The sequence below is a fragment of the Lepidothrix coronata genome, unplaced genomic scaffold, assembly GCF_001604755.1.
Source record: "Lepidothrix coronata isolate B3197 unplaced genomic scaffold, Lepidothrix_coronata-1.0 Scaffold168, whole genome shotgun sequence".
NCBI lineage: Eukaryota > Metazoa > Chordata > Aves > Passeriformes > Pipridae > Lepidothrix > Lepidothrix coronata.
Genome location: NW_016690348.1, coordinates 1,132,928 through 1,146,916, shown reverse-complemented (window position 1 = coordinate 1,146,916; position 13,989 = coordinate 1,132,928). Strand labels below are relative to the sequence as shown.

Sequence of the window (13,989 nt, the reverse complement as noted above, 5' to 3'; positions counted from 1 at the left end):
GAATGATACAGGTGATAATTTCTTAAATATAATGAGAAGTCTTTGAACGTTTACGCCTGATATAAAATAGTTCTATCCTTGGTTTCCTAATAGGTGTGTTTGCTTGGAAGATAAAGAAAGATGGACTCCTCAACAGTTGTTACAACATAGTTTTATAAACATTCCACGAATAAAAATACCTGTAGCTGAAGAAAATCTAGATGGTAAGGAACTTGGTTCTTCCCATATTCCGCTAAATAAGTGGTTACATGCCTGCAATAACAGAAAAATTGAGCTGTGCTACAGCTTCACAAGACAGCACGAGTGTTTTACATGAACTAACTTAAAAGCTAGTGTGGTCTTTAACTTCTCTATCCATGACTAGCTGGGGTGGACTGACTAATGTTGTTTCCTCACTAGAAGCAGCTTGTGCTTTAATGAAAACTGTAAATTCATCCATGTCCTGCATGGCGTAAATGTAGACCTAACTTTGTCCTTGGAAGATGGTGTTCCAATGAGACTTCTTTGCTTGTCATGTTCTTAAAATCATTCCTTTGTCTAGCGTAATGTTAGTAATTAAAAACTGTATGAAGGTTTATGCTTGTACCAGAACTTAACTCTACGCAGCATAGCACTTCTGTATTCTAGGTTTTAGTTGCGCTTGAAGTTATTTAGTTTTTATCTCCTTCGTGGTACTTACTTGTCAGTCCCTCATGCCTTATCCCCATATTACCACGGGTGGTAACTTTGTCTTCATTACAGATTCAGCAGGTGTGGATTGCATCGAGACAGTTATACCCAGCAGTCAGATATCCAGTGCTTCATTCTTCACAGAAACACAGAGACAATTTTCACGGTACTACAATGAGTTTGAAGAGCTAAAATTACTTGGCAAAGGGGCTTTTGGAGCAGTCATCAAGGTATGGTATAAAAATTATTTCCTCTAGAATCCTTTTTGGGGGTGTTTGTTTTCTCTGAAGCAAAACAATATATTCAATGTTTGCATGGTTTTATTTATCTGCCAATGTGCTCTCTGTAGTGTGGTTTTTATCTGGAATTGAATAGGCTGAAAAGTTTTGCAAGAAGTTTCTGGGAATCTGCAGAGAAGCCTGTCAGAATGGGGAAGCTTGCATTTGAGTTGTAGTCATTTTCCAGGTGGAAGAAAGACTTCCTGTTTCATGAAATTATTCCACTTCTGGCTCTGCTTGGTAAGACCTTTGTAAGCATTTGACTTTAGATTAATTTAAATTTTGCAGGTAAGAAATAAGCTTGATGGTTGCTATTATGCTGTGAAACGTATTCGTGTAAACCCTACCAGCAAGCAATTTCGGAGGATTAAGGGAGAAGTAACGTTACTTTCCCGCTTGAACCATGAGAACATTGTGAGGTATTACAACGCTTGGATAGAGAAACATGGAAGTCCTGTTCCCACTGTGTCATCATCTGAAACAACCGAAGAGAGAACAACACCCCCCAAAGCTGGTCTCTTCATCCTTACCACTGAGGAGACAAATGATGTGGAAACTAATGCTCCTCCTCCAGTTTTGACAAGTTCAGTTGAGTGGAGTACTTCATGTGAAAGATCCTCCAGCAGCAAATTCAATGGAGCTGATCAGGAATCCAGTGATGACGATGATGACGGTGACGGCGTGTTCTCGCATTCATTTTTGTAAGTAGGCTTCAGTATTGGTACTGTCAGGGACATGAACAGAGTTCATTTTTCCAAGTTTGTGTCTTTTACCATTCTTGCGTCTTTTGTCAGAAGTAGTTCACTGCATTTTTATTCTGTCCCCTTGTTCAAAAACAGTGTATTTACCAGCAGTCAGGTAGCCAGGAAGAGGAAAATTTGTTGGTCTTTGAGCAAAATTTTGGTTTAGACTTCATGAAGTTTCTTATTATTTGTGCCAGAATGCATGACTGTTTACCTTCTGTTGGACTGTCTTGTCCAGCCTTGAGAGTAAGGGGTTTCTAATAAACAATAACAGAAATATTACAGATCTTGAAAAATACCAAACTTGCTCTTATTTTTTTGTTTTGGTTTTTACTAATGTATTCCATACCTTCCTCCATGTATGGTGTGGCTCTTTCACAGTGACTTTTTTTTTTTTTTGAAGCAAGTAAGTTTATCTCAGTTTTGCTTACTGCATATAGAAATTAAATTTTACTGATGCAAATATGTACCTTCCCTTTTAGAGACTGGGCTATCAAAGGAAGTGTTGCTTTGCAAGCAGGATACTTTTCTGGGTATTGTTTTCTTTTGCTTTTTTGTTTAAGGCATCTAGTTCTTCAGCAGAAGCTTAGATTTTCTTTTTTCCCCCACAGATAATTTCCAGATTTCTTAGTAAATATTTCTTGGTATCCAGAACTTCTGGGTTTTTTTTAATTTCTCTTTTTAAACAGGCCAACTACAGATTCTGAAAGTGAAATAATTTTTGATAATGAGGATGAAAACAGTAAAGGTCATTCCCGGGTAAGTATAAAGCAAGTAAAAGTTAAAAGATCATAAAATAGTCTTTGACAAACAGGTCAGTTAGGAAGTTTTGTTTTACTTCTGATGTAAGTACAGAACCATATAAGGTGATGTTCCATTAGAGTAGATATGTGCCATTATGAGCTGCATTCCATAGAAATCAGTCTGATGCAGCTAATCTGGATTCTGTTTCCTGTAGTGTTCATTTAGCTAAATGTTAGGTTTTTTTAGTCATGAGCCAGGTTATTGCAAGTTTAACACTTCATTGTGTACATGATTTTGGATTACATGGCCTTACATCATCCAAACGTTAAAATTCTGTTCTGCTTTTAGATGCTATAAACCAATATATCTGCTCATACTATCCACTTTTTGAAAGTGGGCACAATACATATTGCTAGCAGTCAAAAAGAGGGGAAGTCAGTATAGCATCTAAGGTTTTAGTTGATTTTCAGATTTTGTGTCACAGCACTGTATCACTAGAAAGTTAATGCACAGTTTTCTACAGCATCTGGAATACGTCGTTGCCAATCCTGATGATCTGTAACATGCTCTTATTAAAGCTTCATCTTCTTCCTCTTTCTGTTTTAATGTACATGTTTTAATGAGAATGTTTTCAGTATAGAATTTAATGGCAAAAGAATGCACTGCTATATTATTAATATTACATTAATAATATTACATTAATATTACATATTATTATATATATTATTATACATACATATATATTGTATATATACACACCATATCAAAGTTGTTAGTTGAGGGTGGGGGTTGCATTATTTATCAAGCAAGCTTTGTATCTTTTAGTTTCAAATTTCATTTTTTTTCTTTTTTTTTAACATGACATAGATTGAAATTTAGGTTTCATCTAGATCTTCTGGAATGCTTTGCCTCCAGTGTCTAATGATGGCAAAATGTTACTCATTTTCACTTTGAAAATGAGAGTTTAGTCACACCTGGTTTTCTATTTTATTTAGAAACAGTGGCATTACAAAAATGTCATTATATTATTTTGCTGTTTTTCAAAACTAGCCATAGAAGGTGAGTTCTCATCAATGTGTTCCAGCCATTAAAAGATAGTAGTATGCATAACAAAAAAGTCTGCACAGCTTCCTGTAGCTAACTGTTCTGTTGACTTTTATTGTGATAAAGAACGAAGAAGGCAATGAAAAGAATAGCCATGGAGGAGAAGACAGGACACCAGTCATTCAGACAGTGCATTACTTGTACATTCAGGTACAAACATGGTTGTGTTTTCAGATAAAAGGATACTGTTTATTTCAACCTGCAAAGACTAGTTGCTGGTTTTCATGAAAAAAAGTAATGACCTTTAAAAACGCAAATGAGTAAGTTCAATGTTGTTTTTGCAATAGACTGGTTTTCTAAAGGCTTGGCTGGTGGAAGGCACTGTGCAGTGCACATGGCTTGTTATGCCTTCCAGGACTCTGTAGTTGTGTCTGGAGAAAGCAGTTTTGTAGCGCCATAGTGCATATTAGGATAATTGTTGTTGCTTGTGTACAAGTAAAAGCTGCCAATTCCTGACCTAACCATAGAACAACCCAACCAGCCAACCTTTGAGACCATGACTTCCAAAGCACTACTTTTCCTCGTGCTTGGTGTTTGTTTAGAATATCCATTCCAATCTTGTAATGCTGTAGCTGGTGTTCCTCAGTTTGGTTATGGTGTTAATTCCCAATGTGGAGTTGAAATATACTGGTTGAATTCCAGAGGGGAAGTTGTCTTTCACAGATATGAAAAATTCCTCATTCTTTTCAATGGCACAGTATTGTGTATGCACTTTATTTTAATACAAAACAGTAATCTGCAAAGCCATTGTGTGGCTCTAACAGTGGACACAAAATGAGATTCCCGCAGGTTTGCAACTAAAGGCTTTACTACTGCATCTCCTTTGTGTTGAGTTAGATCGTTTCTGGGAAAAGTCGATTATCATAGCTAACTGTTCTGTGGTGATGTGCAGTTTTTTATAATGCACTTAATGCTGGAGGTTGTCTAGAAGGAAGATACAATTAAATGGAATTAGATTTTAATAGGCTTGTTTGCATGCGTTGTGTATATTCATAATATAAAGAGTTAAGGTGCCAAGTAAAAAAAAAGCCAGAGATTCTTTTGAGTTTGGGTTAAACACACATTATGGCTTGGCTGTTTTCACCTTGTTAACATTTATGTTAGAGAATATGCAACTCTGCAAGCTTATACCATTGTTCGAGAAAATGGAGTAGGACCCAAAAGTGGATGTATGTTTTCTAGCTAAAAGACAGCTCTCAGGAAAATTCCAAACAGCTCCATGCTTTGGGGGTACTACTTGCTCCCAAACCATGGCAGTAATATGCTTACTGACACAAGTTTCTGATAGTCTGTTGTCTTGACAAAACTGTTCTTCCTTCCCTCTGTGCCCTATATATGAAGATGGAATATTGTGAAAAGAGCACATTAAGGGACACTATTGACCAAGGGTTATATGAAGACACCAGTCGGCTTTGGAGGCTTTTCCGAGAAATTTTGGATGGGTTAGCTTACATCCATGAAAAGGTTAGTAAATATGACAGTTATGACATATCCATAATATCTGTGCTATGCCTCTCTCTCCGTGGGTTTCTTAATATTCAGTTTGGGGCATTTATTAAGGTTTTTTTCTTTGCCCTTTCCATTACTAACCTGTTCTTGGGGTTTCAAGTATTTTATGTTTAAACTTGAATTTTATAATGAACCACTTCAGATTTTACCCATTCGTCATAAAGATTTTACCGTCTTTTAAAAACAATTTGTTAGATAGCTGGTAGCACTGAAAATTGTTCCTAGCTTCTGGGCTACAGACTACAGTCTGTCTGCAAAATTATTCTTCAGTGACTTAGCAGTAGATTTCCCACTGTAATAAAAGTATATAATATGATTCTCCAGTCTATTATATAGAGTTTTATTTTTAATTATGTTGATTGTTTAATATTCTGTGGGTCTTTTTTTACTGTCCTGCTGTAACAGGGAATGATCCACAGAGACCTGAAACCTGTGAACATCTTTTTAGATTCAGATGATCATGTGAAAATTGGTGATTTTGGTTTAGCTACAGATCATCCAGCAAATGCAGTAAGTACAGCTTGAAGTGAATGAAAAAACTCCTTGAATATGATGATGTAATTACATGAAAGGTGAAAATAAAACACAAAGTCCAATGAGCATGATGTTTTTATACTGTGAATGCCATAAACTTGTTTAAATTTCTAAGGTTCTAGAATTAAACCATGTACTGCCAACCAAAGTGGAAAGAAAAGCCAACAGAAGTGTTTCATGAACTATTTACAATATGTCTGTTTCACTGATTTCAGATGCTCTCTAAACAAGAAGAAAATCTCTCCGATGGTTCTGCTATGTCTGACCCATCAGGTTAGTTTACATTGCAGCTTTTTCTAAATTATTTTAAGCAAACATTTGTATTATGCAGTCTTGTATACTCTGTTAGAACTTCCTTTCGTTCTTTGAAATAATACTTTTTTTAATTGAGGCCAGGGACAGGACATATCAACCACCAACTCTTGGGTAGATATACTACATATAATCTGGCAGTTTTGCCCGTTATCTAAAAATTAATTTGCTTCCACTGCTGGCCTTCTGCCACAGATCTGCTTTCCTCTGGTGAGGTATATAGACATCCTGTATATCTGTTCCATCTGCACTTCTGTTCTCTTGCCTATACAGGACAATTTCAAGACTTCGGGGTCTTTTGGTTGGGTTCGGTTGGTTTTTTTTGACACTGTTGAGCCTGTTTAGAGGCTGAGTTTTGTGTTTTGGGAAAACTTCAGTACATAGTATGTCTTAAGATGAGTGATGAGTGTAATGGAAATGAAATTTCGTTGTAGCATTTATGTGCTTACTTACTACAAATCTGTATAGCAATAGATAGGTTTATCTACTGTAGATTGACATGCGAAGTTTGAGTGTCTTGTTTTGCCAACTGTTCTCAACTGGGTCTCTCTCAATAAGGACTGAGCTCCAACCTAGAAGAAAGAGGAGTTTTTTTTGATGTAGCATTTCTTTCCCACTTGAAACTCTACTCTCATCTTTTGCCGTGTAGGTAATTTGACGGGGATGGTTGGCACCGCGCTGTATGTCAGCCCAGAGGTCCAGGGAAGCACTAAATCTACATACAATCAGGTATGATTTGAGTAGACTTAATAAAAGGCTAGCATGGAATCTAAGGTGTACCAGGTATGATTTGGATCATTCCTCCTCAACAAAGGTGAATTCAATGTGAAACAGGGTGTGGTGAGATTGCTGTGATAATCAGGGGAATTAAATGTTCCTTCAAGAGGAAACCAAGGGTAGAAGGATGTGGGCAAACCAGTTTTTCTGCCTGTGCTGTGATCATGACTGGATGCAAGGAACTTCAAGTTGAAAGCATGTAATCATGGAGGACCTTTATAACTGAATAGGATAGTAAGCTTACAGTCTTTAGTTAAGGTAAAATGTCATCATCAAAAGTATATATTGCTCTTCTGGATTTCTAGACTGTGATTTGGAAGGTGGGGGTGCATTGTTTTTCATCAAAGAAAATCCTGTTTATATGCAGAGACAAACTAAATTTTAAAGCAAGAATGTTTTCAAAGTGGAAGTCATAGAATCATAGAATGGTTTAGGTTGGAAGGGAGCCCAAAGATCATCCAGTTCCAACAACCTGCTATGGCCAGGGGCACCTTCCACTATACCAGGTTGCTCCAAGTCCCACCTAACCTCGCCTTGAACATTTTCAGTGATGAGGAATCCACAACTTCTCTGAGCAACCTGTTGCACCCTCACAGTAAAGAATTTTTTCCTAATATCCAATCTAAACCTACTCTCTTTCGGTTTAAAGCCATTCCCCCTTGGCCTATCACTAAATGCCTTTTTACAAAGTCCCTCTCCAGCCTGCTTGTAACCCCCTTTGGGTACTAGAAGGCTGCAGTGAGGTCTCCTCGGAGCCTTTTCTTCTCCAGGTTGAACAATCCCAATTCTCTCAGCCTTTCCTCATAGAAGAGGTGCTCCATCCCTTTAATCATCTTTCTGGCCCTCCTCTGGACTTGTTCCAGCAGGTCCATGTCCTCCTTATGTTGGAAGCCCTGGAGCTGGATGCAGTACTCCGAGTGGTATATCATGAGAGTGGAGTAGATGAGGAGAATCACCTCTCTCAGCCTGCTGGGTCACACTGCTTTTGATGCAGCCCACGATGAGTTTGGATTTCTGGGCTGCAAGTGTGCACTGTCAGATCATGTTGAGCATCTTGTCAACCAACATCTCCAGATCCTTCTTAGGGCTGCTTCCAATCCATTCTCTGCCCAGCCTGTATTTGTACTTGGGATTGCCCCAACCCAGGTGCAGGACCTTGTACTTGGCCTTGTTGAATTGCATGAGATTCACACAGGCCCAGATCTCAAGCCTGTCCAGGTCCCTCTGGATGACATCCTTTCCCCCCAGCATAATAAATAATAAAAAACCCACAAAAAGATGCACAAAAACCCCCACTGTTCTCTCCAGTTGTAACACACCGTGAAATTTAACCTAAACATTTTTTTTCCCTCTGCTATTCTTTGGAGAATTCATTGTAATGTGTAAGTTTTTCTTTTTCTTTTTCTTCCTTAGAAAGTGGACCTGTTCAGTCTGGGTATAATATTCTTTGAAATGTCTTACCATCCTATGAATACTGCATCAGAAAGGATCTTTGTTCTTGGTCAGCTAAGGCTGGTAAGTACACAGATATGAAACATACTAATTCTATGCATCAAATAGTTTGTTAAGGGAAGTAAAAGCATGCAAAACATAACAAAAAATGTTTCCATATGGAGTGCTTAAAAACAAAGTTTGCAAAACATACAATGAAAAGTGAAGAATAAAATTCAGGCTGGCACTGACCCACAGCAATAGTGGACCAAGGGTTTGACTTGATGATCTCAGAGGTCCCTTCCAACCCGGCTGATTCTCTGATTCTGTGATTCCTTTAATGTGCTGGATTCTAATGGTATTGCCATCAGTCACTGTTCCATCTGTGAAACTAATGTTTATAGTAGAGAATATTAGAGGTGTAAATGTCAGATAAAGGCATCACAGCTTTAGTATACATAGGTTTAGGCCTGATGGGTCTTTCTCAGGAATCATTTGGTATTTTAGTCGGTAAATGCTTGTGATTATGAGTTGTATTTTCATTATACAAAACAACATTAAGGCATTCTTTTCCTTTTAGCTATACAAACTAACTTTGCAATGTGGGGGTTTACTTGTTTATTTGGTTTTTTTTTTTGTTTTTCCACGGGCAATGAAAATGCTTCGTTTCTCTGTATAAATATGTAGAATTTAAAAATAAGACTAATCTGAGCAAGCTGGACTGCTTGTTGTAATTCGTATGTGAATTTTGTTTTTGTTAGCCCACTATTGTATTTCCCAAGGATTTTGATGAAGTCAAGCATGCAAAGCAGGTAATTTTGGAGATATTTTAACTATTAGGTATTCCCTGTCAGGAAACATTAGTTATGTTTTTTTCTTCCTAATTGCCCATTTAATTCCCCACTTAGTATGCTCTGCCAAGTTCTTACATGACATTAGAACAAAGTAAGGAAAGAAAATCTCAAAAGAGTACTCTGAGTTGACATGGAAATATATTTACCCACAAAATTCCCTGAGCACAGTCATAAAGAAATTTAGCATTCACTGGCACACCTTTTAAGCTCTGAGAGACAATTTTGACTTTTTATGCTCAGAGAAATGGCAGCTTTAAATTGTTTAACTTTTAACCTAATCTATTTGAAATAAATCCATGTCACATAACAGAAAAAGATGTGCAAGCTCAGTTGGCTACTCCGAGCTTGAAAGAGCTTCCAAGAGCTGTTCTGGATGCCTCCATGGCAGAGTGTTGAATTAATAAGTGTAATCTTTTTTGGACCATCTAGATAGCTTTTCCCTTGTGCTGGTCAACTCTTTGGTTGACCATTAGTATTAATTTTTTGTCTGTTATGCTTGTAGAATAGCAATCTGCATGTTACTAGCACCACAAAAATGTTTCCATCTTGTACATTTTACGGAAATATGCCAGGAAGATTCCCCCTTCTTTAATATTTGTGTCTCTCAAATCTTTTGTTTTCATGCACACAATTCTGCTTTTTCATAACTTTGTAGAAAAAGAAATGCCAGAGCTAGCACACCATGGAACAACAAAGGATAAGGATATTACATATCTTGTCAATCCAGAAGGCACATTTCTAATAATTTTTGTAGTTTAGTAAATTTATTCAGATGATAATAGAAGATACTTAGAATTTAATAAGCAAATAATATGCACCGTAGAGGTTCAGATTCTGCTTTTTTTTTGTCCCCTGTAAAGTCTCATTTTTTTTATTAAAGTAATGTGACTAAGATTTGTTGTAAACACTCTAATTTACAAAACCTTTCTAATCTATAACATTTTGATATAATTTGTAGAGATCAGTTATTACATGGCTCCTAAACCATGATCCTGCAGCACGACCAACAGCTGTGGAGCTGTTAAAAAGTGAACATCTTCCACCACCACAAATGGAAGAGTCTGAACTCCATGAAGTACTCCACCATACCTTAGCAAATGTGGATGGCAAGGCCTACCGGACCATGATGAGTCAGATATTTTCACAGCGTATATCTCCAGCAATAGACTATACCTATGACAGTGATACGCTGAAGGTTTGTAGGTGTTTGGGGGATGCATGGGTTTGGCTTTTTTCCCTGTGTTGAATTTTAAAAGAATGTGTTTATATGGATAAACTCTAACCTGTTTGAAAGAATCGCATTATCTCTTAAGATTAACCTTCACCTTGGTTCCCATTTAAAACTATGATCTGTACTGTGTGGGTTTGAATAGCCACTTTGCCTTTGAGCCTTTCTTCAGTGAAGAAACCAGCAGTGTTTGTAGCAACTAAAGCTTTAGTCCAGATGATTACTTTCTTTACTCTGAATTTCTGTTAAACTAGTGGTACTTCCATCTGATTGCCAACAGAAAGTGTTGCCTCTGACTGTTTTTTTTCCCTTTCTAATCAAAGTGATTCTTCTTGGTTTAACTGCTGTTAAATTTCTGAATCTAAAGAAATACAAGGTAACACAGTACAATAATGCTTTGCATAGTTCTAGTTATTTTTTATTATTGTAAGCATTGCAATTTATTGTAGTGGGACAAGGTAGCAGATTGTTTATTGCCTATATTACCTGGAATGATTGCCTACACAGAGTGTTCATTGCATGTGAATTATATATGTACTTTTTATTTGTGATGGTTTCAGGGTAGTTTTTCTGTTTGGGCAGCCAAGATACAGCAGCATGTATGTGAGATTGTCAGCCGGATATTTAAAAGACACGGTGGGTGTGTTTACAAAAGTCATTCATTTCATTTTTTGTGACTGAGTGGATTTAGGAGAATGGAATGGTTTTACTGCTGTAAGAGGAGTCAGAAAGTATGTTCAATAGCTGCACATCATTTGAAGTTTTTATAATATTTTTTATTGTTATTTTGTCATGCCAGTAATAGCTACTTATATCAAATCTGAATGATTCACATTTTCTACAAAAAGAACAGTGAAAATCTTAATTATGTTTTTGAATGTACATGGTTGTTCTGATAAGTCAGTATGAGCTTTTAAGGTAAGGAGAGTTATGCAAAATCTAGATCTGAATATAAGGGTAGTTCTAGAGTGAAAGACCAAGCATCCATGTAGTACCATAACCTCTCTCTGAACATGGCCAGAATGGGAAAGGCATAAGAAAGAATGTGGAAACAGTAAGCATATAATGGTACTTTCAGTAATACTACTCTTGGCAATGCCTTGCTCTTCAGGAACTTCCTGAGCCAAAGCTGATGCTATTGATGTTTAGTAGTCTTCTGTTTTAATTTCCAGGAATCTGTCCAGTCATTAGTAATAGTATTTGCTTAAATTTAGTTTTTGAAAGGAAGAAAATTTATGCAGACACTGTCACACTTGCAGTGTTATAAATTGTGTTGATTTATAGGTGTTCATGATACTATTTTATAGGAATATAGAGACTTTTAAAATATAAACTGTGAGATTTCTTAATATATCATAAACTCATTAAACATGATTAAAATTTGGCAATACAGAAGAACAGGAAACTAAGAAATGTGAAGTCAAGAAATAAGTTGCTCTCTCCCCTCCACCTCTTTAAAGCTTGACAGACTTTGGAAAGTTTGTCAGCATTTTAGAAACTGAAATGTTTTCATTCTTTTGGGAAAAAAGGGGGGGATACATATATATTGTTTTTTCTATTAGATTTTATCTACCATCTGTAATGGTTAGAATAATTTCTTTCTATGTGGGGCTTTTTCTTTCTAATTTAAAAGCTTATGTTGAAATCTAAATGAAGACATGAGTTAAACTTCTATGAGAATCACTAGGGAATTTAAAACAGGAAAATATGTTTCAGTGATGACGGATATTATTGGTAGTAAGGTTTCAATGAAGATGAGATTCATACAAAATATAGCAAATATAGCAAAACATAGTCAGAAAAAAGAAGTATTTGAGGTTTTAAAATGATACATAAACACTTTTAGTATGTTTTTAAGACAGCATTTGTTCTATATGGAAGTGCCTCTAGACCAAAGCAAGTACCACTGGTAACTGCAGAGATTCTCATCTGTTTCATATGCATGCCTTTGTGAAAGGTGGTGTTTAAAGAGGAATGGCAAGGTGAGGATTCAGCTGGGCTGTGGAATTGGCAGTCTCCTCTTTTACTCTGTGGGCTGCCTGCTGAGTCTAAGAAATATGCGAGATAGAACATCTAAGTTTGTTTTATGCTTTTGTTTAAATGTGGAAGAGGGAAGTCTATTAAATACACTTAATGTAGTTTTTAAAACGCATGGATTTACATTATCATGCCCTGCAAGGTTGTTCATGAACTTGTAAAAAGCAGATGTTACTTCTGAAATGAGAGAATAGTATTTTCTGATTTTTGTGCAGGAGCCATCAAGCTTCATACTCCACTGCTAATGCCCAGAAATAGGAAACTATATGAACATAATGAAGCTTCATATTTCATGGATCACAGTGGGATGCTGGTAATGCTTCCTTATGACCTCAGGGTAAGTAGTATGATCTCTGTAGGCAAAGCTTGGTTTGAAGTGTGCTATGATGTTTGCAGATTCCTTTGATTCACTAGTTACAAATTTGGTTTAGTCTTATGCTTCTGTACCTTTCTGTGTCTGTTCCTCTACTCCTGTTTTTTACTCCTAGTCTTTACTCCAGTCATCAGCTGGAACCCTGATGACATATTGAAGAAATAGACTTTTTTTTTATTTTACACATAGGTGAAAATAATGTTTTTATTTAAAACTTGCAGCAAGGATGATGAGATTAATATTACTTGGTTATGGCAAGTATTTAAGGCATTATATTACACATATGAGAGTACAACTGTAACTGCATGGTAGTAGTTCGTCTCCAGGTACAGAGCCCAGTCAGACTGACTGTTTTGTTTCAACAATTTTCATGTATTTTGTTTTTCAGATTCCTTTTGCAAGATTTGTAGCTAGAAATAACATATCAAACTTGAAAAGGTAAGAGACATAGAGGTGATGTTTTGCACGGATACCATGCTTTGACAGTGACTCCTGAAGAGGTTGATTCATTCTTCAATGTTTTCTTTAGATACTGTATAGAGCGAGTTTTCAGACCTCGGAAGTTAGACCGCTGTCATCCCAAAGAACTCCTAGAATGTGCATTTGACATCGTCACATCTACCGGAAATAGCTTTTTGCCTATAGCAGAAACAATTTATGCCATTTCAGAAATCATTCAAGAGTTTTCAGTGCTACAGGTAGATTGTCTGATCAGCCCTTTTGCTCTCTTTCCATCCTAAAAATTTAATCTAAGTAGATATTTAGTCTAGTGTATTTCAAAAGGATACTTCGTTTAACCTTCACGAGTACACTTTCACTTTTTATCGATAGTCAATTATAGAACACTGTCAAATAAAAAATATGTTTTGTAGGTAAACTTAAAATGAAGCATGGGTTTATGTGCAAAAGAAATAATAATTGAATCCTTTACAGTGCCATTGAAATAATGTCTTTTTGCTGTCACGCAAGTGATTATTGTAGAATGGGACAAGACTTGCCATTCTTTAGTTATAGATGGAAGGTAAGGTAGTGAAAGAAGAGGTTTGAAGTTAGTTTTGAACTATTACTAAACGTTTAGGAAGCCTCTGTTTTGTGTGGGGTTTGTTTTTTTTAAGCAAAGCACAATGCAGTAAAACTTGCCTTTTTCATTTCTTCTTTTTATGTTATACTTTGTTAGGAAAGAAATTACAGTATTTATTTGAACCACACGGCCTTACTGAAAGCTATACTTTTGCACTGTGGGATACCAGAGGACAAACTCAATCAAGTCTACATCATTCTATATGATGCTGTGGTAAGGCATTAGTTATTAATCTAATTTCTGTAATCACCACTGTAGAGTATCCTATTTTGTGGAGCTGTCTAAAAGCCCATTGCCAGCATAACCAGGGATATC

The 13,989-nt window shown here is 36.5% G+C and overlaps 1 protein-coding gene across 4 annotated transcripts in view; it reads left to right on the top strand.

Moving 5' to 3' along the window:
• EIF2AK4 (eukaryotic translation initiation factor 2 alpha kinase 4) overlaps positions 1-13,989 on the top strand; it is a 37,141-nt gene that overhangs the window by 9,417 nt on the left and 13,735 nt on the right. For 3 of the 4 annotated variants that reach the window (XR_001877174.1, XM_017829767.1, XM_017829766.1), the window contains exons 10-26: positions 94-203; positions 742-899; positions 1,236-1,648; positions 2,380-2,449; positions 3,605-3,688; positions 4,880-5,002; positions 5,453-5,557; positions 5,797-5,854; positions 6,543-6,622; positions 8,084-8,185; positions 8,863-8,913; positions 9,914-10,150; positions 10,744-10,819; positions 12,436-12,557; positions 12,982-13,031; positions 13,123-13,291; positions 13,771-13,887. Coding sequence is in view for 3 of the 4 variants with exons in the window: in XM_017829767.1 (XP_017685256.1) it covers positions 94-203; positions 742-899; positions 1,236-1,648; positions 2,380-2,449; positions 3,605-3,688; positions 4,880-5,002; positions 5,453-5,557; positions 5,797-5,854; positions 6,543-6,622; positions 8,084-8,185; positions 8,863-8,913; positions 9,914-10,150; positions 10,744-10,819; positions 12,436-12,557; positions 12,982-13,031; positions 13,123-13,291; positions 13,771-13,887 (2,125 nt within the window). In the remaining variant the exon portion in view is untranslated. The remainder of the gene's footprint in view (positions 1-93; positions 204-741; positions 900-1,235; positions 1,649-2,379; positions 2,450-3,604; positions 3,689-4,879; positions 5,003-5,452; positions 5,558-5,796; positions 5,855-6,542; positions 6,623-8,083; positions 8,186-8,862; positions 8,914-9,913; positions 10,151-10,743; positions 10,820-12,435; positions 12,558-12,981; positions 13,032-13,122; positions 13,292-13,770; positions 13,888-13,989) is intronic. The other variant, XM_017829768.1, reaches the window with a different exon arrangement.